At 42.3% G+C, this 27,039-nt stretch overlaps 2 protein-coding genes across 4 annotated transcripts in view; one reads left to right on the top strand and one right to left on the bottom strand.

The window, feature by feature from the left end:
* gabra5 (gamma-aminobutyric acid type A receptor subunit alpha5) overlaps positions 1–27,039 on the bottom strand; it is a 39,087-nt gene that overhangs the window by 4,945 nt on the left and 7,103 nt on the right. For all 3 annotated transcript variants that reach the window (XM_069680537.1, XM_069680538.1, XM_069680539.1), the window contains 4 exons: positions 20,454–20,536; positions 5,164–5,307; positions 1,179–1,331; positions 671–882 (listed from right to left, as the gene is read on the bottom strand). In XM_069680537.1, the coding sequence (XP_069536638.1) occupies positions 671–882; positions 1,179–1,331; positions 5,164–5,307; positions 20,454–20,536 (592 nt within the window). The remainder of the gene's footprint in view (positions 1–670; positions 883–1,178; positions 1,332–5,163; positions 5,308–20,453; positions 20,537–27,039) is intronic.
* Positions 3,735–27,039, top strand: part of gabrb3 (gamma-aminobutyric acid type A receptor subunit beta3) — a 68,734-nt gene continuing 45,429 nt past the window's right edge. Inside the window, exon 1 of the mRNA XM_069680540.1 lies at positions 3,735–3,829. Coding sequence (XP_069536641.1) covers positions 3,735–3,829 — 95 coding nt within the window. The remainder of the gene's footprint in view (positions 3,830–27,039) is intronic.

Raw genomic sequence — 27,039 nt, forward strand, 5'->3', positions numbered from 1 at the left:
GTGGATGCAGCCTCTGTGACGTCATCCATTGATCTGTAGACCACCTATTGAAGCCTCACGATTGGTGTTTTGGACATTCGCATCTTTAATCTTTTTTAAGACAGAAGTGAGCAAGGATTGGAGAGTGGATACACATCGCTACGTCTCTTTCCTGACTGACAGGTTGCTGTAGTAACAATCTTTTATACTCTAATTGGCGCCATAATTTACAAGATGACATCATTCTGTATTGAAGAAGACTTGAAATGAGTATTTGAGATTATAAAGTTATGAGGAAAATGTTCACTGAGGTAATAAATCAGCTGAGAAGTAAAAGTCTTCTTTTTGTAACCCTGGTCTGATCCTAACACATGTACATCACTCAAACTGCCAAATAGAAACACAACAATGAACTGCACGCTGCATCCAAACATTTAACCACAAAGATAGAATTATAACTAGTGTTGGGACTCCACTGATTACATGTCGAAGGCCCAAAATAAACTATTAAACTTGAGTCCGGCGTCAGTGCCACGAATGTTTGGTCCCCACATGGTGAGTCGGCTGCAGGGGTTTGGGTCCCCACAATGTCCAATCAACAGGAACACTTACACACACACACACACACACACACACACACACACACACACACACACACACACACACACACACACACACACACAGTACACACCTTGGGCTGTTGGGCCTCCATTGCCTTTTTCCCGTCCCAGGCCCAGCTCCTCTTGGTGAAGTAGTTGACTGTGGCGAACTCAATGAGGGCAGAGAAGACGAAGGCGTAGCACACCGCGATGAACCAGTCCATAGCCGTAGCGTAAGCCACTTTGGGCAGCGAGTTACGAGCGCTGATGCTGAGAGTGGTCATGGTGAGCACTGTGGTCACACCTGGAGGGGAGAAAACTGGGTCACTTTGGTGAATCAGACTCACTCCTCTGTTTTTATTCATCTTTGTTCTGACAGATTAAGTCGTAGTACAATGAGGACACAGTTCAGAGCATTGCAGACAAAACATGCAGCAGCAACACATGATTTCATTCAACTTTCAATTTAATTTCCAGACCTGTGCATCTACAAACACTTCAAAGTGAAAACACTGCCGTTACTTGACAGGTGTATTCCTGCAGAATATAAACATATAAAGTGTCAAATCTCAGATAATCCACAACTAATTACAAACTCACCAAAGACGGTCCGCGCTGGCACAGACTCACGGTTCAGCCAAAAGGAAACCTGCGACAGGATCACAGTCATGAAGCAGGGCATGTAGGTCTGGATGACGAAGTAGCCGATCTTCCTCTTCAGGTAAAAGTGAGCCATCATCACCGTGTATTGACCTGCAGTGAACAGACGAACACAGGAGGAGAAGATGCTGTCAGAATTCTTTTTAAATGTGAATACTTTCTGCTTTCCTTCCTCCTCTCTGACAGTGAACGCACAGATTAATCAATAATAATAATCATTAGTTGCAGCCCTCATCTGAAAATGAAATCCCGCCGCTGAATAGTTAAAACCCGTCACAACAGATCTGACCCGAGGACGCTGAGAATGAATGGAGAGCTATTTATAGACAAACCAATATTCATCATTCCCTCATTAACATGAACACAGGCGCTGTTTATTTTGGGCCAATCCCACAAACACAGTCCTGCTGCTGAGCAAACACTGGACCAAACGTCTAAATAATTCATGGCTTAAAATAGTTCCCAGAAAAGGCACTATTTATGTCTGTTTGACCAATGTTTGATAAAATACAGCTCAGCTAGGACACTGAACACACAAGCGATCAGAACATTTTGGTCTTTTTATGGGATTAGGTGACAGTATAAATACAACCACAGAATATCTCCAGTCCAGAGTGATACTTTAGTTTACAACATAGAGTGTATAAAAAGATGGCCGACATGACAGCTCCCTAAAAGTGAAGCCAAACCCTCTCTATCGCCCCCTGCTGACTGGCTGCAGTATAGCTCATAAAGCCCGCCTCCTCCATGTTAACAGATGGGACATGAGTCAAACTATAAAATCAAAATACACGTCAAATACATTTTTCTCAAACATGGTTTCTGTCATTATAGTTAGTTCTTATCATGCTGATTTAGGTCCAAGTGTTAATTTTTCTGACAAGTTTATTTTTAATTATTTATTTGATGCTACAAAAAGGGGGCATGGCCTCATGATTGACAGCTCAGTTGACAAATGGGGCTCCTGCAGCGTTCTGTTCCAGAGTAGAGGAGGAACGGCGAGAGGAGACGTCACTAACACTAACACTACAGACAGTGAACTTTCCGTAAGCATGAGTATCTGCTTCAGACTGACACAAGAAGCTGTTCTGCTGCAGACTGAGCCCACCTGAGGGCTCCAACACGTCAAGGCCACAAGGTAAAGGTGTGCTTTTCGTCGTCCATATACAGTCACTGATGTAGAGCTGCAGCCAGCTGATGGTTAGCTTAGCCTAGCATAATAAAGGAAGCACAGAGATCTATCCCAGCTGTCACTGGGTGAGAGGCGAGGTACAATGACAGGGCTGACACATAGAGACAGACAACCTTTAACACTCACATTCACACCTACGGGCAATTTTAGAGTCACCAATGAACCTAACGAGCATGTCTTTGGGCTGTGGGAGGAAGCCGGAGTCCCCGGAGGGAACCCACGCATGCACGGGGAGAACATGCAAACTCCACACAGACAGACCCCCTACATAGGAACCGGGATTCAAACCGGGAACCTTCTAGCTGTGAGGCGACAGCGCAAACCACTGCACCACCATGCAGCCTGCATTAGTAAAATGTTAAAGGAACGTGTTTAATTTGTTTCTCCATCAAAATATGCATTTTTCAACTTTCATGGTTCTTTTTGTGGTATTAATTAATACTGTTTTTATCATTGGACTGTTTCAGAGGGGGCTTCCTGTCTCTGGGACCCTTTTAACAGTTGTTCTTCACATCATGTTTTTTATGCTTGCGGTCATCCTAGGACTCATTTTTGGATGTTTTCATTTCCTTTGGTAATCAGCGTGTGCCGTCCTGGGAGGCTGTGATTAAAGGCTAAAGAAAAACTTTTACTTGAAAATCTCCAGGTCAAACATGTGAGCTAAATTATTGTAAAAGTATTAGAGTGCAGAAAAATCATATCCTGTTAATCAACTGAAGATTGCATTTGAAGGATTTCTTTCTGAAAAATCCCGTCGAGCCGTGGAGTCTGATAAACTATAGGAAATCCACAGATGACTGCTGCTTTCTCCTGGCAAAATCGGATTTTTCTGTCTCACTAATCCCTTGTCACAATCTGCATCCTGTATATCTCTCTCCCTCTCTCTCTCGCTCTGCCTCTCTAACCCTCTCTCTCTTTTTCTATGTGTGTGAGTGTGTTAGTGTGTATGTGTGTGCAACAGACAGTCTGTCCAGTTCTGTCAGGGCCGGCCACACTTGATTGGGGACATACATCGCTGCCTGCTGAGCTCGAACACTAAAACAGACCTGGATCAGCGGTGATTACACGCAGGTGCACAGATGAGTGAGGCGGAGGGGGGCTGAGAGGGACGCAGGAAAGTTTGGATGCTCCGTGCGATGCAGCGACAAGCATCATGTCATTAAAGAAAGGGGCACCTGTGTTGCCTTCGCTCCGAGGACTACTAGCCAGCAGCCCTGCTCTGTGGTGGCACGACTGGGCGAACTCCACGCTGATCTGACCGCCTTCTGGGCTTGGAAGTGGATGGAAATCTGCGAGGCGTGAAAATGCGGTTGTGGTGGATTTTACTGTTTGGTTTTTGGAGCGTGTGCGGGGAACTGCCATTCATAGCGGAGAACAACGCAGCTATGCTGGTCAACTGGTGAGTACAGATCAGAACCATCTGTTGAGCTCCGCTGCTTCCTGTCATGACCTGAGAGCGCTGATGTGTGTAATGTAATGAAATTACAAGGTTTGCTCAATGCCTGTGGCTATATTTCATCTGCAGCGGCTTAACCTGAGAGGTCAAAGGTCACCTCAGCCCTGTGTGAGCTCTTGGTTGAGCTATTCTTGGCTTGTTAAAGAGGGTTTGTACCTCAGATTAGCACCCCTAATTAAGGCCGTGTGAGCTCAGTGTGTCTGAGCAGCGCCGGGTGGGCACAGAGGAGCACAGAAATATATACGACCTGTGTGTTAATCTGTACTTGTTGAGCGCCGGGTGTTTCCGGCAGCCCTGCAGGATTTCCTCATGCTGCTTATGAAGCACCGTTTCACACGTAACACGACATGTTTCATACTCAGACATGATCCAGTGTGAGCAGCATCTTCCCCTGGCAGGATAAAGCAGCCCGCTCTGTGTACAGCTATAGGAACTCCCCGTGTAATAAACTCTCCAGCAACAAGCAGCAGAAATGTATTATCATACTTCTTTACATAACAGGATTAAGCAGATGTAGCTCCCCCCTCCAGCGCAGCAGCCAATCCCTGCGCTGTGACGTCACTCAGTAAAAGCACAACTGATGGGCCTGCATGAGGATTAACCCTACAGACCCAATGGCTCAGACCCCGGATAAGTGATTTTTTTTGCCCCCCCCTCCTCTACTCTTCTCTTCCCTTGCTGCCCCAGAGACAGCTGGCTGTGAGTGGGAGGCATCCTCAAATCCTTGTGTTTCATTCATTGTCTCTATCCAGCTTGATTTGAAAAAAAAAAGTTATTCTCACAGCATCTTTGGTGAGCACACACTGATAACACCGAGCCCAATGACAGGTTGTAACAGGGGCTTAACACCCCCGCTGACACTACTGTACCACCAAAGACTGTACATAACAAGTGGACGCCACATTGTGGTGTGTGGGCCACTGCTTTGACGCCTCAATTTGGCATCTTGACGCCGCCATCTTGTTTTTTCTGAGCCAGAAGTGACCATATTTGGTAGTGGTGGAAAGCAGCCGGGGTTAGCAAATGCTTAGCTCAAAATGCTAGCACTAGCTTGTCTTTTTCTCATAGACTTCTATAAAATCAGACTTCTGTTTTTGAATCAGAGGAGTCGCCCCCTGCTGGCCACAGGGACAAGGCTTTTAAAGGGTCAGAATAACTGAGTGACACAAGGTAGCAGAGGGACCAAGCTAGTTCCAGCTAAGGTGTAGATGGTTGTGTCTTATAGAGTAGGTGATCTTTGATCTGAGGTGTAATCGTCCCGGATCAGCTGACTGTACCTCGGCTGGTGTAGATGTCCTCTGTTCCCGCAGTCTGACCGATCAGATGGTACTGGTTGAGCCGAGAGCCTTCCTCTGCCACCACCACTGACTTGGCCGCTCCCTGAGTCCAGGTGTAGACCACCTCTGAGACCGGATAGGCATCTGTCAAAACAGCACAAAAAGATGTACAAAATACATTTCTGAATCTTTTTCAAATACTTCATCAGCAGTTATCACTGTTAAAAACTTGTATTTCTATTGGTGGAGCCTGACTGACAGCTGACATTGTGTGACAGGCGGGGTTTACCCTGGACATGTTGCCGGTCCTTTACAGGGCTGACACATAAAAACAGACAATTAAAAGAGCAGTTTAGAGTTGATAATTACCTTAAGCTACTGTGAGAGGTAGGAGCACCTGGAGAAAACCGGCCCTGGCACAGGGATGAAAACTCCAAGTCTGTCCACAGTTCAGTGCTAACCACTGCACCCCTGTGCCACCATATATTAAAGAGCCAGTTCGCCAATTTTCACCCTCAGTTCTATCATGCTATAATGAGGAGCTAATGCCATTATGGTAAAATAAATGCAATTTCGCTCTGTGCGTTTGGAGGACGCTTCTCCAATGGGCGCTGGAAAACCAGGGAGCTCGCTAAACTACACTTCCTCAATCTAGGACGTCTAGCCTGCCTCCGATGTCATGTCTCATTCAGAATCGTCAGGTTTGAAATGTAGACTGCAGACCTGAAGGTTTTTTAGATGATCCTCCGGTATATTCTCGTTGTAAACTGTTGTATTTCACTCCATCATCTCTCGCTGGGCTGTTTCTTTCAGAGGGAGGGGCGCAATGCACGCTGGGTGTTGTAGGAATGTAGAATGGGCGAAACCACGAGCTGTTTGTACAACTTTCTCCACAGCTATGGCGCCTAGTTTCAAATATTATTGCTTCTATCAATTACAGAGAACACCAGCTTTGACTGACAGTGGCTTTTTCCAGGGGTGAACTGCTCCTTTAAACCAGCGTTGTACAAATCACTGCATAGAAGTGGTCGTTTTTCAGTTTTTAACATAACATGAAGCAGTACAGAAACACCTCATGAATTAACTAGAAGGAGAGACGTTCATAAAAACATATTGGCTTGAGCCTCTTAATAATGTTAAATTGTTGTGTACTGTGTTTGACAGAAATGTCGACTCTTTACACTTCCTGTTTCAGGTCACAATGTCAGAAATAATCTGTCTATTGTAGGTAGTTTGCAGATTCTTGACTAATAAGACACATTGAACCTCCAACAAGCAGGATCCAGGTACTCAGTAAGTCTGGAGCTTTCACACCTGTCTGTCTTCAGGACTAGCTAAGACAGAGGGCGTTCTTTTTCATTTAGGACATTTAAAGAAGCAGATGTTGTGATTCACTTAGAAGGCTGATAACACCTCATTATTGTCTAAAGGTCAAAGGTCACAGAAACAAATGGAAAGGAATATATTTGCAGCAGTAGCTCATGTCGTCCAGCTCTTAAAGCTACCTTAGTATTATTGTTTGTTTCACTTTAAAGACCCCCTCCAGTGTAAATCAAGTGTTTAACCTTGTAATCATCTCCATGTTCTTCATGTGCTACAAGACATATCAGGGACAACATCAGCAGTCATCTCCATGGCTGGGCCTGTCTGCTTTTAAACTGCAGTGTACCAAGGTCAGGCTGAACAACACGTGTTCAGATTGGCAGGTTTGAGACGTCACAAACCTAAGGAGCCAATCCCATTAATGGACGGGGTGACGCTATGCATATCATTATGTGTAACCTATGGCAACCACTTCAGCAATGCGCGAGCCAGCTGTAACCGTCATTGTAATTTTTGCAAACTCACTGCTGACTACTAACGTTAACGTTACTACTGCTAATTACTACATTTCAAGCTAGCTAATTTTCAACAAGCTGCCACTAAACGATGGCAGAGACGTGTTTTGTTTTCAGCTGTTATTTATGAAAGGAGAAACGTAGCACATAGTGGGCGGGGCCTATAGATTCAGGAATTTTTAATGAGGGAGAAGGAGGAGACGCCTCGGGAGGATTTTTACAAGGTAATTAAACGCATTTTGCAGAAAAAATATATCAGACACAATTTATTATTTCAAGCAGAGCGTTTTATATGTCTTCTAACATGACTGGAGCTGCTCTTTCCACCTGTTTCTACATGTTAAAGGAGCCTTTAGTCAGACACTGATCCTCCTGATGTGTATAGGATAAGATTCAAACTTTGGGTAAAGACTTTACCACTCTAATGTAATGTACAGTCGTGTTGTGACTGCACACTTTGACAACAATAAAACAACTTCCTGTTTCAAACAAAGACTAAACAAAGGGTCGTGTCCCTTCAGCCCCGACTAGGTGCATGTTTACTGTATTAACTTCATGTTCTCTGTGAGCTTTTGTTGTTTCTTCCTCTCTAGCAAAGATGAGTTTGATGATGACATGTTACCTTAATAACATTACGTAAGAGTTTACTTTATAGTCGTGTTTTCAGGTCACATTTGGCTCCTCCTGTGAACTTTGATACGATGATGAAATCCAAACATGGACTCAGGTTAAGCAGATAAACTCACAGTTCAGTTATTTTGCTGCCCTGTTGTCCTTCCAAATATGACAAGCTGCAAAAAAGTCACTTTATCCCTGAAACTAGATAAAGTAACTCCCTGGGAGTAACACCACAGAGCTGAGTTCTACTGTAGTCCCAAATCGTCTCCAAATAAACAGAACTTTCAGTGATGTTAGCATTTAAGTCATCCATCCAGCCATCTGTTATGTTCGTTTTGTCGTGTCATGATAGTTGAAAGATGATGGAGCTCTAATTCATGAAGAATCTTAACAGATATTGGCTATTCAGTAAATATTTGTTAGGATTATAAATCCATTGTTGGTTTCCGTCTTTTTATGGGATTCATTGATGAAAAAACGTCTTTGTAAACACATTTAAACTTAATAAATCATACATTTCGTCCTTACGTTTTTCCTGGAACTTTAAAACCGCCTGTGATTAATTGTCCATCACGATTGATTTCACTAATCAGCAACTTGCAGAAAATAAATCTATTTGCTTGCAAAGTTTCGGTGCTCAACCTTCATCAGGTTAACACTTTGTGAAAAAAGGCTGGTGATCTGAAGCAGGGAGTGCTACAAGGGAGCGCTTGTAGCCAGTCAACATGTCTGATCTCAGTAAGTAAACTAATAAACAAATAAATATATCATCAGAGTTAAAGTAATAATCTCAAAGATTTTCATTTAAATAAATGTCTGTTAAGTCACTTTCTATCTCCGAGTGAGGAAACACAATGGTGACTGAGCCAATGGCCCACTGGTGAAGGCCTTTGCATTTGCAGTATGACAGACTGGGTGTCTGTGGAGACTTTCGTGGAAAAAATCACAAGCTGCGCCCAGTTAGTGACGCGTTTCCATCAGCCAGCAGTCGTTGGTCTGCCAGAGAGGGTAGGCGGAGCTAAGCGGCTGCTTTTTCGCTCTCTGCAAGTGTTGCGAGTAAACAGTAATCTACTATGGCTGAACAAACAAAGAAAAGATGGATGACTACAGATACAACTTCAACAAGAAGTGAAAATCCAAAGAAAAAGAAACAAACTCGACGCTCAGATGAAGCAAACAGTCTGAAAAGGAAAGCGACCGTCAGCCAGGCCTTCTAGATTACAACTTTAAAGTACCAAAGGGCTACATTCCAACCAAAACAGAAAACATGACAATAGATCATGAGACCGAATAATAAATTAATAATATGAATTTTACATCATACATAATTTTTTACAATTTGTCACCCTAGTCAAGAAGAAGTCCCCACAATCTGCACTAGAATAACAATCAAGAAATGCTCCTCCATGGCAGATCATCTGTATCATCTGTGGACGAACCCAACACAGGAATAAAAAACTCAATGTCTACAACAAGTACATCCCAAAGCAAATCTAGATAATGCCTCGAGACTGAAAAACTTGTTGAATAGGTGTGCACATATGAACAAATGTATCCAGGACTGTGTAGACAGCAAGCAAATACATGTATTTTCTACACTGGACAGTGTGCAGGAGATTTTTCCTCTCCTACGCGCCTGTCCTGTAAGACAGATTTTCTCTACTTCAAAAATTACAGTAAAAGGCCGAGGTCAGCCTTCAACACAGGCCCTTTCATCACTCGTCATCCCATCTCTCTCTCTCCCATGCATTTCCGGTCACTTGTCAGTTTCCTTTATCCATTAAAGATTAAAAAAAGCCCCAAAATGTTGTTTATTTAAAGATTTCTTTTTGGCCAAGGACAGTGGAGAGAATCTGAAATGTTGGTAGAGAGAGTGACGAGAGTGGCTGACATGCAGCAAAGGGCCGAGGGTCAGAGCTGCATCGAGTACTGTGGCGCCGAGCTAAACCGGCAGCCCCCCAAAAAATGCATTTTAATAGATAAATTACAGCAAGTCTGATCCTTTAAGGACTGTTTCAGTGGTGTCCTCACAGTACACTCAGCATGAGAGCAGAAAGGACACCTCTTATAACAAACATCCTCCAGGAGAAGCAGGATTTCCTTTGGAGTTCCTCTGTGCTGGATGTGGCTCGGCTGTGACACAACACTTGACCTCTCACCCACTTTGCTTCATTACGAGGAGATTAACTTGGTGTCACTGTTAAGAGCTCGTGTTTGCATCTGATGTAATCAGTCGTCGGGTATCCCAATGTGCAGATGTTACTGACCGTACCGTGTTATGTGTGAACGTTGGCACGGGCCGAGAGATGGCCTCAAATGATTCCAGGTTCACCCACGCTGTTTGACCTCTCAGCTTTGGAATGATTATTTCGGTGCCTTATTTACCGTCCGTGTGATGCACAGATTATAGTAAGCCTCCGATTCGGCCTGCCTCTGATGCATTTCAAACACTCTCTCTTTCATTCATGCAGATTCATCTTAAAAACAAACCCTGCTAAATGCAGAAAGAGCCTCGCTCGTACTGTACCCGAGTACAAACCTCACACATACTGTAGCTGCACTAAGTCTGTGTTGTGTCGTGTGTGTGTGTGTGTGTGTGTGCATGTATGTGTGTCAGCCTCTCATTCGTCCTGCCGTGCGGTGTCCAATCTGACAGTATTGCACTAATCCAGCAACTGTGGTGTTAGAAGACTTGACAGCAATTTAGATTGAGCGCGCTGCACCAGTGTGTGGATTATCAGACACTCTGCATTGTCTCATAAATCTTTTTAGGGATGAGTTACGTGAGTTACTCGATTTATTTAGATTCTTTTAGAACAAACATCATTTCACGTCTCACATGCAAAGTGTGTGACTGAGTGTTCCCCTCGTCGCGATCCTGTGCCTGAACACAGAGCTTTGTCTGCGGATGGATGCTACACTTTGTACCAGGAAGAGAAAAGACACGTTATGTAATGGCTTAGCCGCTCATTGCTCTAAAAGTAACATGTAAAAAATGAACTTTAATCCAGTGTAATAAAAGATTGAGGGTGACAGTTTGGATTTATGTGCTGCTGCTGAAGTCTGGACGAGCTGCAAGAGATTTAAGTGTTTCTGAATGATTATAAATAGTTTATATGAAATTAATTAATTCATAAAAGCAATACAGCATGCAATGACCTTATGAGAGAGGTACATTTTGGGGCTTTTTATGCTTTTATTAAGAGAGAGAGGACAGTGAACAGTGTCGGGAACAAGGAGGGAGAGAGGGGACGACACACGGCAAAGGGCCGAGGGTGGGAGTTGAACCTGGGCCGCCACATCGAGGACTGTCGCCTCTGTATATGGGACGCACATTTTAACTGCTGAGCTAAACCGGCGCCCCTGTGTTACAGATATTTAAAAGATTTTGTCATATTGTTGACTTAAAAAAATATTTTCTTGAAATGTAAGACTTTGAAGAGAAACTTCTTCACCGTAAGATAAAAACAGGGCGATCTGTGGGAGTATCTAGTATCCGCTTTCAAAGCTACGCTGACTTGAGACATTTTATTAAGTTTAAGATACCCAACAATTATAAAATGATTTTTATGATACTGCTGTTTGCCTGGCAACTATACAGTGACGACATTTTAATAATTGAGCTCCTGAGGTGCAGACAGGTGTCATGACTTCACCTCTTAGCTTAGCTAAGCTTAAAGGTTGAGGATGGGAAGCTGCAGACATGCTATCAGCAGCTACTCACGTCTTTTTCAGACTGAAGCATCAAACCATCTGATTCTGAGGAGGGCCTTTTTTTATGCCTTTATTGACAGAGAGGACAGTGGATAGTGTTGGAAACAAGAGACTTTAACTACTGAGTTAAACCAGGTTTCTTTCATTTTGAGGCTAAGACAATACTTCCCCAAAACCCAAACAAACAAAGAAAAGAAATAGAAATGTTTTTGGGTGCCATTGAAGTTAACAGCTAGTAAACCCAGCTAGTGGGAAACATTTCCATAACAGCGGCTAACATTACAAGTTCTAATTACGTTTGAAAGAAAACATTTGAATCTAATATTCAAAGAACGTTTTAAGGATGTTTATCATTTCAAATAAAGTTCTTAACGTTAAAACTTAAACTAAGACAAAACATTTTAACTGCAACATTCTGAAGACATTTTCAGGATGTCATTGAGGCCTGGGACGTCAGAACGCCTTTCATAAAACATTTGCTCAATGTGACATAAAAACAAAGGTAGAGCATGCTCACTGCAACATGCTGAGGATCTTTTCAGGATGTTCGTACGGCCTGAATCAGAGCGTGATTTATAAAACGTTCCTGAAATGTGATCTGAACATTCTCACTGCAACTTTCTGAAAATGTTTTCAGAGAACGTTCTCCGACTATTAAAAGGAACATTCTGGGAACCAAGTAAAAACATCCCGCTCAAAACATCACCAGAACATCGCACGTAACGCTCTTAGAGCAGCTGGTCAATATGCCAGTGGAAGCATCGGGTCGATGAATGGCAGCACTGTGAGCTGAAATAGCTTTTTATTATAAGACAGCCTCAGAATTCTTTAAGTCTGTTGCCACCTTTACTTCCTGCTTACTTTTGTAAATAACTACTCTAATATTGTTATTCTTGTTTTGCAGTAAGCCATACACTTTATGTTTTCACTTATATTTGAGTTGTTTTTTTGTATTCTTCACAATAATTTCCTTCTATCTTATACACTTCTATCTTCTCTTCTCTTATAACTCTGCCTTCAAACAGCACTCACATGTACACATGTTCCGCAGGCTGTAATCTTTCCAACTGTTCATTGTGGCCATCAATAGATTGCCTCCTAACAGGCCTCTGATTGAAGAGCTGGAGGACAAACTCAACAGTCCTCTAGAGTTCATCAGTTTGGGTTAATCAAATCAAGCAGGTATCGTTCTGAGTGAATATTTCAAGTCGTGATCAAAGTTCACTCTGAGCTGCAGGGAGGAATTCAGGGCTGAAGACGACGCTGGAAGATGAAACCTTTACAATTCACTTTCAGTCATTAAAGAAGTTTTTTTAGTTTGTGCTTGTGTTCTGAGTTTAAGCTCATTAATTATTTGATGCTTTAAAAAGGGGGTGTGACCTCATGATGGACAGCTCTGTTGACAAATCGGGCTCCTGCAGCGTTCTGTTCCCGAGTAGCAGAGTAGAGGAGGGACGTTTAGAGGAGACGTAACTAACACTAACACTACAGTCACTGAAGTTCCCATATCTGTGAATGTTTGCTTCAGACCAACACAGGAAGCTGTTCTGCTGTTAAACACACCGATATGTGGGATCTTTGCTGTTTTTCCGGAAATTTCAGTGTGTGTTTTGGTTAGCGGATCTCTGCTGCACAACTCTGGCTCCAAATGACATCACCATTGCAAGATGGCAGGCCTATCACAGGGACTATTTTGCCTTCAATGTCATACAAGGGGAGCAGATGGAAGCGCGTTGTCCATCTTTATATACAGTCATTGGTTTTTCCAATCACTATTAATGTCCATCAATCATTCATACTTCTTAAAAGAAGAGTTTCAGCAAACCAACTCAAATAATTACTATTTAAAGTCACACAAATGACATAATATTTACAGAAAGACGGTCGGTCTGATGATGAAGACAGAATTGATCTGGTTCATACAGCTAGTGAGTAATAATCAGTGCTGTGACCAAGTCATCTTTGCTCAAGTCCCAAGTAAGTCTCGAGTCATTTTTTCTTGGGCAAGTCAAGTCAAGTCACAGGTTATGTCAAGTCAAGTCAAGTCGATTCCTTAGTTAAGTCAAGTCCCGAGTGAAGTCACTTTTTTTCCACCCAACATCCAGCACTCTTACCTGTAGTATCCGGTCTTTATAAAGAGAAAAGACAAGGTGTTAGTAGCCCGTCTAATAATGATATTATTGGCCAATTTATATAACCTGTTCAAAAAGTATGACAATGAATTGTATCTGTGTTATCTTGGCACAGACGCAGCCATGATGATGGTCTGCTCTGAGAGCGTATTGAGTAGTAACGAGTACGACTGATGAGGCTTCTCTTTGGGGGCTTTGATGTTGCGTGTTGCCATAGTGAGGAGTTTGACTGTCAGCCAGTCATCCAATCATGACAATCACATACTGGGGAGCTTTTTGAGTCGTCCAATCATGATTCCCAGTTTGCGCTGCGTACATACTTGATAGTTCGACAGAAATTTGACAACATTGAATTTTACAACATTCAAACTTATGAACACACTGAAGTCATCCGAGTCGTCATGCCTCAAGTCCAAGTCGAGTCTCAAGTCAATTATTTTTTGTCAAGTCAAGTCGCAAGTCATCAAAACAGTGACTCGAGTCGACTCGAGTCCAAGTCACCAAGTCTCAAGTCCACATCTGTGGTAATAATCTATTGATCGACTCCAGACTGTATCATGTCTGCCAGGTTTTTCATTAGAACAAAGAAACATGACAACAAGCTTCGTATTTTAGCCTCTTTACACTCAGAATGATGTAGAATAGATTTTAACATCCGGTTACTTTTAAGGAAGATTTAAGTTCTTTTATCTCTTTGAACAAAGTTTCTAGCTTTTTCTTTTATACACTGTTTTTATTTGTTTCATATAAAAACTGGAGGATTTAATAACTTGTCAGTCTTATGTTGCGTCCTTTGAAAAGCACTTTGAAATTGAAATGTGCTCTATAAATAACTATCATTATCATTATAATATCATAATTCATAGAAGTGTGTTGTGCTTTTACACTGCATGCTGTTCCTGGAAGATTAAGTCACTGACATTAACGGAGTATCCCTGATTTGGAACGGCTCCCAGTGTTCAGCGGCTGTGGGTAAACACTAGAACTGTAATGCAAAGAATTGCACCGTCACATGTGAACTTTAGTTGATTCACAGGACATAGAAGAGCTTAGTTAGCATATGGATTAATCAAAGAAAGAGAAACCAAAGGTTCATTTAACCATAACTGTGAAGATAAGGATGCAAAGACACTAAATCAGTACGGTAACCTGCGGTCGAAATGTCTGATCCTTTGTTTAGTGGCTCTCTGTATGATGTGTTTTACAGCACAGACTGAACGTGTGCACTTGTGAATCAGCTCGTCTTATTTCAGCTCTTTCCCCTGCAGAGGGGGGGTTCCCTCTCTCCCCCTGCAGGCTTTTCCACAACCCTTATGAACATTGAAAAGTTAAAGCTGCTGGAATTGAGGTCATTTACGTTCCTGCCCGAGTTTTCTGTCCATCATTAGGACAAAGAGAAACACAGGCAAACACAATGTGAGAACACCTCCTCATGAACAGCGGGACACGTTTTAATAAGCACCCAGATGTGATTCAAATGAAGGAATAAGATGTTAGATGCATTGAGTAAAGAGAGTGTGTGAAAATGAGCTTTCTATTTGCATTTCAGGTCATTTTAAAAAGTGCACAACGCAGGCTCTGCCTCCTCTATTTATTTATACGCTATTATTTCAGCTGCAGGGACTCATCATCAACATGTTCGTTTCATTGTGTTATAACCCAAATATAATTAAGGCCAGAGTTAGCGCTCAAGTCCCACAAATACAGCTCTCCAAAAGTATAAAAAACTCAGATTTGCATAAATTAATAAATAAGATAACAAGCGCTGTGTTAATGTTGCTTCTTGTTCCGTTTCCCTCATTTTAAGGAGATTTGTAACCCAAATCTTGCTGAGAAGATCGACACCACTCACATATCACATGTCTGTTAAATATAAAGCTACAGCGACGATATGTAAGCTTAATTTAGCTTAGCTTAATTCAAAGCTATAATCTCGAAGACCTCAGTTTCACTCTCTTAGGCAGCACCTATGGTATTAAACTGTAATTGCAGGAGCACCCTTCCCAGATATCCAGACAGTGTTGCATGTGTGACGTCCACAGTTGGCTCCGGTTGTAACTCTTAACTCTCTGGCAGGCCAACCACTGCTGGCTGATGGGAAACGTGTCACTAACTGGGCGCCGCTTGTGATTTTCATCATTGGGCCATAGGCTCAATCATTGTGTTACCTCGTTAGGCGATAGATGGAGACTTTATTTAATTTATTCACATAAAAAATCTTCGAAATTATTACTTTAACAAACAAGATATTAGAGGTTTGAATGGGTTACATTAGAAGTTCAATCAATCAGTTTTTTTTTATAGCGCTTAATCATAAATAAAGTTATCTCAAGACAAAAAGAGCAGGTCCAGACTCTTTGTTATATTATAGAGAGAGACCAACATGAATCCACCACGAGCAGCCAGATCCCGGCTCATGCTGAAGAGCCGTCTGCCTCGACTGGATGGGCCGAAAACTTTGACAGAGGGAGATGCAAGATAGAGACAAACAAACAGCAACAACAGCGACAACAACAACATATGTCGTCGTTGCAACAAGTTATAGCAACTTTTATTGCTTCAGCCGAGCTAGCTGTTTGTTTCCATCTAGTCTGCAGTTTTCATGCGAGGCTTCACTAACATCTCCTGGCTGCAGCTTTATATTGAAAGAACAAACTTAAGAGCAGAATCAACCTTTTCTTGCAACCGTCCACAACAAAAGAATAAAAGCAAAGATGGAAAACTACAAAGAATCACAAGTAAAACGTTTAGCGAGATGAGGGGGGCAAGCTAGGCTACGACTTTAGCATAGTAGCAGAAACGGACAGCTAAAAGGACAACTGACAGAATCTGTGGTGTAAATGGGAATGTACTTGATGCCAAAGTGACACCTCATCCGACATTGTTTGTTAAGCAGAGCGCTACTGTCAGTGACAGCAATATCACAGGAGAGAGAGTGCTGTTGTACTGAATATCAGCACGGCGGTGACTCAGCAGCTGTTGTCCTGCTGATATTCAGTTCAGCAGCACAACCTCGAGTGTGATCGAGTGTGTTTTTATACAACAGTGTCACAGAGGGATCGACAGTGACACGCAACAACAGCTTTATGCTCATTTCATTATTCATTTGGATCCACCAGCAGAAGTGGTTCTACAACGGGACTGGAGCTGGACTGCTGCAAAGAGCATGCTAATAATTAGCTTAACACTTGCTACTCCGTGTGTGTGTGTGTGTTTGTGTTTCTACAGGCTACCACAGACCAGCTACTTGTATTATGTGCTTTTATCTGTATGTGTCCATTTATCATGCATCCAGTGAATTACAAGTCTGTGATTTTGAGGTAGCCCACAAGCTTGATCAAGCAAGACAAAGACTGTTAGCTGTAAACAGTATTCAGAAAGCCTGAGGTGGAGTGATACATAGGTAAAGGTCCCAGTGCTGTTGTACTCTATAGCTGTGTCCCAGTCAGTGTTGCCAACTGAGCGACTTTCTTGCTAGACTCTGCAACTTTTCAGACCTTCTCTGCGACTTTCTTTCTAAAAAGCAACTAGCGACAAATTCAGTGACTTTTTCAGACCAGTGAAATATATTATATTGTAATTAATTCCCATGTTTGCTGCTCAGAGTAATCGCAATTCACGGCTACAACAGCTCGAGCTGCTCTCTCTCCTCTTGTCCCGTGCAGCAGCACTGCGCAGGCAGTCAGGGGTGGGCGGGGCTTGCCTCACAACCAGTAAGCATTATACAAATTAATATGTGATGATGTCACCAATATGCAAAGTAGTGTATTGCGTCATTTGGAGACTTCTAGCGACTTTTGGAGCACGTACTAGCTACTTTAATTGGAAAACAGATGGCAACACTGGTCCCAGTCCAGGGCAGATTGCGTCACAGCGGCGTGACGAAGGTTGTCCCAATTTGAAGGCTCCTTCAGATGCCTGAAGTATCCCAAGATGCATTGCGCGCCAATTCACACGAGATTGCAGATTCTTACGTGGCTGAGGAAAACTCTTTTTGGTTTTAACTCAATCGAATAGCTAGAGATACACATGTTTAAAAAACAATAGGGCCCTTGAAACAAATAATTTTTAAAATAACAGGTTGAGTTACGTGATGTTATTCTAACTAGTTAGCCCGCTAGCTACCTGTTGCTAGGTGGGCCGCCTCCTTCGAAGGCTGCAGCTGAATTGGGGCACAGCTTATATCAGAACTCATGGACTTCCTCTCGTCCAATCAGATTACTTGGTTTGAACTGACTGATGCATAATGTAAAATGAACTGAGAACTAGCTGTGTGTGTTAAGCTAGCCAAAAACAATGCTCCACACGGCTAACAGCCAAAAATATATTTCATATTTCAGGCCATTTCAGTGAATTTACATAATTCAGAACATTTCTATGAATGATCAAAGTTTCTTTGAAGAGTTACAATGATACATCTGTTATACCTCGCAGACTGTTGAGCAGTAATAGAATAAAGGGTCGGAGAGCGGGACCGCTGAAAGCAGAGCTGAGTCCATGAGAGGTGATTAACACAACGGCACAGGACAGGTCTGCTGCCACTCTGAAAGCCTGCCGCTCGTGGCTGAGTGCTGTCCATTAGGTCAAAGGATTAGCGGGGGTTAATGGAGTCGGAGAAAACAGGATATGCCTGAACCACAGTAACTTTTACAGCTTATAACGTCGCACGGGCTGTAGTTTTACTCTGGCATTAGGTTTTTAAATCATTTCAGGGTTGACAAAGTTTGCATCTGGATACTCTGTCGTTGGTGTTAGCAAACTTTGTAATGAAAGCTCTTTAAATCCTGTATTTTCATATTTGTCTTAAAACATAATACTACCAAGACATTATGTCAATGAAAAAACTCTGAGCTATTTTATGGTGTTAAAACTTTTTGGATGTTTCAATTATTTATCAATATATTTATTACAAATTACACTCATCATTTTTAAGCTTATATTTTAGCCTTTGATGGTTTTTGGATTTGTGATTAGCATGAGTAAAGTTTTTATCCAAATGTTGATAAAATAAAATCTGCATTCGATCCTGTTTCACGCCCTAAATGTGATTTAAACAAACCGGACTACAATCTGCTTTTAAACATAAAACAACAAAGATTTTTAATTGTATTTATTGATATCATTATCCTTACAGGGATCAATAAACCAAGTCAACTGAAGTATCTCATTAACCTATAATCTCATGCGGTAAAGTCCTTAGTGTTTAAACGTCTTCTAATTAATCCAAGCAGGTTTTGGCTTTTTGGGCTTCCCGTTAACTTAATTGACGTCCAATTTCTTGGCGGCTGAGGTGGTTTCAGTTAGCGGCTCTGGTTAACCCCAACCTCCGCTCTCAGCTGGGGATTGAGGTGAGCAAAGCAGGTGTGGAAGCCGCTAAATGTCGTGCATGCAGCAGACGGACGATGGGGATAACCCTCCATACGTCAGTGCAGGGAAGACCTTAAACCCTAATCTTAAGCTGACAGGACAGGAGCTCCCCAGATCTCTCTGTGCCATCGCAGCTGTGTGATGCCACCTAACTAGGTTAGAAGTCATGTGGAAGGCTGGGCACGAGTCAAAACACGGATCAGCTGTGCATGTGCAAGGTGTAGGGTTCGATTTTTAGGTTACCTGCAGGGGCGGATCCTGACTTTTGTAGCCTAACTGGGGCACTGACTTCAGCCGGGGTGGCTTGAAGTATGCGTCCACACACACACACACACACACACATATACACACGAATAAATAGCACTTATTTAGTCTTTCTATCTCCACTAATCATATCTTCTTTGACTACTAACATTAAAGAGTGTAAAAGATGGTTTTACTTTAACACAACACAGTGGCAACATATAAATCCTTTCAGCTTAACTTCAATTTAAAGTAATAATCTCGAAGACTTTCATGTAAATGAAAATCTGTTAAGTCTCTATCTGTCGCCAAATGAGGTAACACAATGGTGACTGAGCCGATGGCCCACTGATGAAAGCCTTTGCATTTGCAGTATTACAGACTGGGTGTCTGTGGCGACTTTTGCTGAAAAAAATCACAAGCGGCGCCCAGTTAGTGACGCGTTTTCCATCAGCCAGCAGTGGTTGGTCTGCCAGAGAGGGTAGGCGGAGCTAAGCGGCTGCTTTTACGCTCTCTGCACGTGTTGCGAGTAAACAGTAATCTACTATGGCTGAACAAACAAAGAAAAGATGGATGACTACAGATACAACTTCAACAATAAGTGAAAATCCAAAGAAAAAGAAACAAACTCGACGCTCAGATGAAGGCAAAAGGAAAGCGACCGTCAGCGAGGAAAATCAAGAGTTAGAAGCATGACAAAGGGAGCCAACCACAGACGTCTGGTTAAATTGGGAAGTGCCCTCCCACAATTACCATATATCACCATTAGGGGGCGCCCATGAGAACAAAACTGAAATCTTCGAGATCGTCAGTTTAAGGACTCAGAAAGAAGAATGATGTCCATACTGACAAGGCAAACACCCAATCATAGCTCAGGATCTTGGGGTGGCACCTGGAGTGTCCAATCAGATTTCAAGGGGAGCCAATGCCACCCCTCTGAATCCACCTGTTTACCTGGGTGTAAGAGCAGGTTTGGTTTGTGTGTGTGTGTGTGTGTGTGTGTGTGTGCCACAAATATTTCCCATTAAATGTGGCCGAGGCAGTGAAGGATGCAGGAGAGCAGCCCTGACATGTTGATTAATGGCTTAATCAGGAGCAGTGTGTCACTGTCGACATGGCTATCTCCTGCTAAGCCACAACAATAGCTTTAGCACCTGAGGGACACGGGCTGGCAGACACACCCAGGTACATCCATCCTGATTCCCTGCACGGATGAAGACACTAAATCTGATGCCATGACAAAACTACATGCTACTTTTCTCACTAGTGACCTCATGTATTTTTAGAAATAATGTGACTGCTGAAACATAACACTGTACCTTTACCTGCAGTGTTCAAAGCTGTGACAAACTGTGTGCCTGCGCGCAGGTTTACTCACAGCTTCCAAATTTAAGGGGACAAGCATGGGCGTCCATCGGGAAATCCTCCAGCTGCATGGGGCATTCTGCTGATATAGTCAGTCTGCAGGAAGAAGAATGCACGCAGTCAGATTCATGTAAATAATAATGATGAACTTTGCTTGTATAGCACTTTGCTGTGCGTTATAACGAGGTAAATACATGCATGCAGATGTAAAAATAGACAGAGCACATGAAGAATTCAGACAGAAAGTAAAACTCAACTGATAACAGTAAAAATATGATGCAAATAAATAAAGGAAAACTACACAGCATGTATATCAGAGGAAAACAGGAGACAAATTGACTGTGTGAGAAGAGACATCATCACCATCATGATCACCAGTTTCACAAATTAACACGTCCTCTCATTCTGAATTATTTGTTTCATTTAGCTTGTGTTTAATTTAGTACACAGCCATTAACCAATGAGCATCATCCTCTGTCTTCATTAGTGCGTCTCAGATAGTTAACAGCAGAGAGGAATGTAATTTTCATTTTGCAATAAGCAGCAGAGCCACCAGAGGGACCCGCGATGATGATGGAGCCCAATGATGGAGGATGATGATGCAACCGTTTGTGCAGAAATGAGCCCGAGAGTTATTTAGGAAACAATTGAGGATTATTTGGTGGAGTGCGGCTGCCACCTGTCTGTGGAGCCGAACAACGTTACGTAAAGCTTTACTGGAGGCAAAACATGTGAGGTTATCCTGAGGGGAGAGGGAGCACACAGGCTTGGCTAATGCTGCCCTCTAATGGCCAACTGTATACAAGGCAGAGCAGCTGGTGCCAGCAGACAGAAGAGTAAGTGACACTGACTGACAGACATTTAATGTCAACAACACAACGCCACCAGTTATAATATTCTGCTTCTTTAAAATGTATCTCCACCACACTTCAGAGGGAAATTTTTTCTTCTTCTATATTCAAGATTCAAGACGTTTGTCACTCCGGTTATACAAGTACAGTCGTGTGAAATTCTTGTGCTGGCAGGCTCCAATCAAAAGGGTTAATATGAGATATAAGGGGCATCTAAAATATAATAAAATAACATACTGTATATTAACAAAAAAAAGGATGCAATAAGGATAATATGAAATATGTCCTTTTTTCTAAATATACACTGTGTAGGCAGAATATACACATATGCAGAGGCGGAAATACACATTCACTGGTGGGTATTGCATATGCACGAGCGAGTATTGCACAAAAGGGATTTAACTGCACTTGTGTGTGTTGAGGTTTCATTTATTTAAAAGTCTTACGGACTGGTGGAGTCTAGTTACAGCTATAGTTAATTATTTCTTACAGCTTAAGATTTAACATGCAGCATACAGCCAGCATTTAAAGTATACAGACGGCTGATCTGGGTCTCTCTCTGCAGATTAGACATGTTCAGCTTTTGTTCAAATGGAAAGGACTTTACTTTCAAGTTTGAAATCGAACTGTGATGAAAATTTGAGGTAAAAAATGAGGCACAAGAAATCTAAAATATTTGTGTTTGATAGAAATGTGCAGCCATAAAAAAGCGCCTTAAACAAAGAGTTTGGCCAAGCTTACACAGCTCCACTGAAAACGTGTTTTTCTCTGGTTCTACTATTGACAGGTTTGTGTTTGTGTAAAATCAACTTTTGTTTAATTGTATAAAACATTTCTCCCACTTCTAAATAATAGGTCTTCTATTTGTAAAAAATACCAACTGGTTAAGAAAACCAAAAGATGCAATAAAGATGTTTTTCAGACCTCGAATAAAGCAAAGAAACGATCCGAATTTAGCTCCAGAGCTGTATGGTATGTGCCAGACAAAATGAAGGGCGGCACAGGGACGCAGCAGGTGAGTCTCTTTGTTTCAAAAAGGGGCCTTCCTGTGTAGAGTTTGCATGTTCTCCCCGTGGATGCGTGGGTTCCCTCCGGATTCTCAAGCTTCCTCCCACAGTCCAAAGACATGCTCGTTAGGTTCATTGGTGACTCTAAAATTGCCCGTAGGTGTGAATGTGAAAGGTTGTCTGTCTCTGTGTGTCAGCCCTGTGACTGGCGATCAGTCCAGGTGTAACCCCGCCTCTCGCCCTATGACAGCTGGGATAGGCTCCAGCCCCCTGCGACCCTGAGCAGGATAAGCGGTATAGATAATGGATGGATGGATGGATGGAAAAGATGATTTTTAAAGTATGACTTCACCCTCAGGTCGGAGCCTGACTAATGAGGGGGCTGCAGGGTGGTGGCATGGCTGTGACGGGCAGGAGCTGTTTTATTACATTGATCAGAGGGTTGTTTTTTTAAATATAAATTTAGTGATGTAAAAACTGGTTGACTCGATGTCAGCGTGAGCCTCAGGGCTGGTTAAAGAGTTAAAAGTGTCTTCAGCCGTTTTTAAACCAATAAAATCGTGTTGTTTAATAAATTGTGTATAAAATGAGATAAACATCGGTATGAATGTGTTTCGTCACAGCAGCTCAAAAAACACATTTAATATTTATTCATATTTAACTGGGAGAAACTAAAAGTTGAATCTGCTCAGTAACAGGTTCAAAACATGTAGTGTATATAAAGCAGCTTATATAGCTCCACATTGACCCTCCATGACATTAATATAAACTAGTATAAAAATAGACCTCTATATTAAGATATCACTTTGAAAAGAAGAACTCTGATAGCACATTATGCTAATAGATGCATGAATACAAAGAGGGTTTGGAGTGAGCACAGAGGAGGGAGAGAGTGTGCGAAAGGTCGTCTGCTGTCTCATCCGTTCTGCTGGAAATATTCTGCACATCAACAAACAGTGGCCTCGACATTTCAACAGAGAGAAGAGAAATACTGATGAGTGTGGGACTATACTGACGGTGATATATTACACAGCTCAGTATTATACTGTTTATTATAATCAGCTCTGCTTGTGTGCTGTGTCCTGCATCTCTCTCTGCTAGGCTGTTAACAGGGGGAGTGTCTTACCTGTTATCAGTGTGTGTGTGTGTGTGTGTGTGTGTGTGTGTGTGTGTGTGTGTGTGTGTGTGTGTGTGCAAACTGTTATTGATCTAAACTTCCTATTCTGGAAATGTAAGTCTTCATTTAAAATCATGTTGAATGTCTCAGAATGTCTTGACAGAAATGTTTCATTCATGAGAGTGTGTGCTTCCAGCTTCTTACAGGTGAGCATGTGCTGCTTTTACTGCTGGTTGGAGAAAACAAGCAACTTGAATTTGACACCACGGACTGTGGGAAAATATATATTAAATATTGATTCACTATTTCTTAATATTTCATAAACAAAAAGATCAAGTGAAAGATCTTTCTGCTGTCTGTGTGAAGCTGCTACACACATGCACAGCCGACAATGTCCAGTCTGCCCCTGACATCGAGAATGTGCAGTTCCTGCACCTGGCGAACAATGTTGGCATGTCATCTGTCAAACGCTCCTTCAGCCTCGGATGTATTTAATCGTCCTGTATGTGTCTCTCTTCTGGTTTCAAACTGGTCGCATGATATAAACATCAACGAATGTTCCAGAGGATTACCTGCTGCGGTCTCACATCGGCTCATCCCGACTTCTTACAGACATTTTACTCGGAAGCTGGCAGGAAAAAGTCTGCATAAAGTCGGGTGACAATGTCTATTCTTACTTACGCTTATTTAAATGTATTTATAGTTTTATATAGTTTGGTATTTATTGAGAGGTATAGTTTTAATTTACTGTGTGCAGTTTCTTTTCACAGTTTTATTATCGTTTCTTTCCATCATTGCTTTCTTTTAAAGTGCGAGTACCTCTTTTCTTTCCCTTTCATGCAACATGATTTGGCAGCAAAACTTCTTAAAATCCTTGAAAATAATCTGCAAATTAATTAATAAAAAAAGTTCTAGTTCAGTCAGACAACTCACGTTTGTTAGAGTCTGAAATGTTTATCGCAGCAGCAGAACACAGCTTGTGTTTTGCGTCTCGGCTCCAACCTCATCATTTTACATGCAGAAATCTGAGGAGTGATGAGATGATGTCTGAAACCCCCCTCTAGTCGGAGCCTACAGGTGGATGCTGGGGTGGTGGTGGGGCTGAAAGTATGAGCGCAGTACTGGTGCAGGGCAGCGGTTGCAGAGGGAGGGAGCGGAAATCCTGCAGCTTAAATAGACGCTACACTGGGAGGAAGTGTTTGTCAGGTGATCGTGGAGTGTCGAGACAAGTGTGAAATCAGTGCAGCTCCAGTTACCTGCCTGAACTAGCTCGCAAGCGTCGCTCCGTTTGTGGTCCAGGGAAGTTATTTTTATTAAAACCAAAAACTAATGTAGCTATCAGATCATAAGAATAAGATCCTGGTGTATGACAGAGTGGGTTTATACTACGACAAATGTGTCTGGGTGTTCTCGAGCAAAACAATAAACAGAAATAGAATAAAATATAGCAAGTAAACAACAAACAGCACTACAGTCTGGACACGTCAATAAAGCAAAAAAAAGAATAAAATTATGAAAGAAATTTGCATAAAATATTTATCTATATGAGTGTGATGAAAGAGCGGCACAGTCTGTGCAGGAATGTGTCTGATATTTCCCAGGGACAGTGCAAGAGTTTGATCTGCCTCTGTCGCGTAGATTAAAGTATGTTTCTATAAATGACATAAATTACAAACATAAAGTCTGTTATTATCACAGAGCAGAACTGGAGCCGATACCCGGGTCACTCAGGTCAGCAGAGCTTTATATTCTGAGCATGATACCCACAGCGGGACGTTACAGTAAACTGCAGGACTGAGCGGCTTTAATTAGTGACGTCAAATCTGTGAGCTACTTCCTCCTTCATAAATCATAGTGACCGATAAGGACAGTGGAGACGAGCACATAAATTAGCAGCTGAAACAAAAGAGATAAATATTGGTCATTGTTATTTCACACAGGTACGTGTGATGTTTCAGGTTCAGAGGAGATACGAGGTTTTAATGGTAGACTAGCCGCGGCTCCGATCACTACTTGTTCTGTGAGAAGAACAACAGAGGGGAGTAATGCATGCACAAATGTCTCTAATAACCTGGTTCCCAGAACACATTAACAGACCATAGTGAACCCGTTTCTAATGGCCTGTAGTGTGTGGAGGAAATGTCAGCAGATCAATAACTGAGCCCGTGTCCACTTCCTTCATTTCACGATCATTTGATTTGGAGGATTTAACGTCCTGATGAGAAGACGACACCGACATCAGTGAGATGCTTCTATCTAAGAAGTGTAATGACCTCAGAAAGCCCCATTAACCCTCTGAGCACTGATGATGAACCAGGATGTGTTTGAAGTGACTTCTCAGGAACAGATTCAGACCTGACTGATGTGTCGGTCGGACGAGATCATCAGCTTATGATTTACAGTAACACCGAGTCAAACTCCACGTAGGTGTAAACATACTTGGCAATATAAGCTGATTATGGGGCGCTGCTTTAGCTCAGCGCTTAAATCGTGCATCACGTATACAGAGGCCCCTCGATGTGGCGGCCTGGTTTCGACTGCCACCCTCATCCCTTCGCTGTGCGTCATCCCCCACTCTCTCTCTCTTCCTGCTTCTCACACTATCCACTGTCCTCTCTCTATAATAGAGGCATAAAAGGCATACAAGGGCCGTTCAAAATGGTGTCATTACATAGTTTGTCCAGCAGAGGGCGTTCTGACACCACAGTTTGTAATCCTCTCAGCACTGTCTGTAGCACATTTAGCTGAGCATGACAGCTGAGCAAACCACTAAAACTGGTTTAAAGTGTAGTTAAATTTAGATATGATAGCAGGGCTGTCAACTCATATTCTAAATATGAATATATATCTAGTGAAAAAAAAAAACTACAGCGGCTGTCTCACAAGCTTTCACGTCCTCGCGCGCACTCTCTTGGTTACGTAGCATCTTTGAATGCATCACGTCACTTTGTACTATGATCCATTAATAATTAACTCGAGTCCAGCGGGCGTGTCCCAGCCCGGTCGGACAGAGAGAGAGAGAGATCCTCACCCTAGCATAGCAGACAGGTACAGGTATGTTGATTTTTTAAAAACATGTTTATGTTTAAAGACATGATCTCGAAGTTCTCAGTTTCATTCTATTTTTCGCCACCGTATGGCAATAAAAGGCAATTATGGGCGTATACGTCCCAATTTAACCAGACGTCCATGGTTGGCTCTGGTTGTAACTCTTCTGTGGATTTTCACTTCTTGTTGAAGTTGTATCTGTAGTCATCCATCTTTTCTTTGTTTGTTCAGCCATAGTAGATTACTGTTTACTCGCAACACTTGCAGAGAGCGGAAAAGCAGCCGCTTAGCTCCGCCTACCCTCTCTGGCAAACCAACCACTGCTGGCTGATGGAAAACGCGTCACTAACTGGGCGCCGCTTGTGATTTTTTCCATGAATGTCGCCTCAGACAGTCAGTCTGTAATACTGCAAATGCAAAGGCTTTCATCAGTGGGCCACAGGCTCAGTCACCATTGTGTTACCTCATTCGGCAACAGATAGAGACTTAACAGACATTTATTTAAATGAAAATCTTTGAGATTATATCTCTAACATGTCTGTTCTACTGTAACTGAATTCTTTTGTTTATTTTGCA

Source organism: Semicossyphus pulcher, unplaced genomic scaffold, assembly GCF_022749685.1.
Source record: "Semicossyphus pulcher isolate SPU_LCO1_2020_fin unplaced genomic scaffold, fSemPul1.0.p SCAF_4, whole genome shotgun sequence".
Lineage (NCBI taxonomy): Eukaryota > Metazoa > Chordata > Actinopteri > Labriformes > Labridae > Semicossyphus > Semicossyphus pulcher.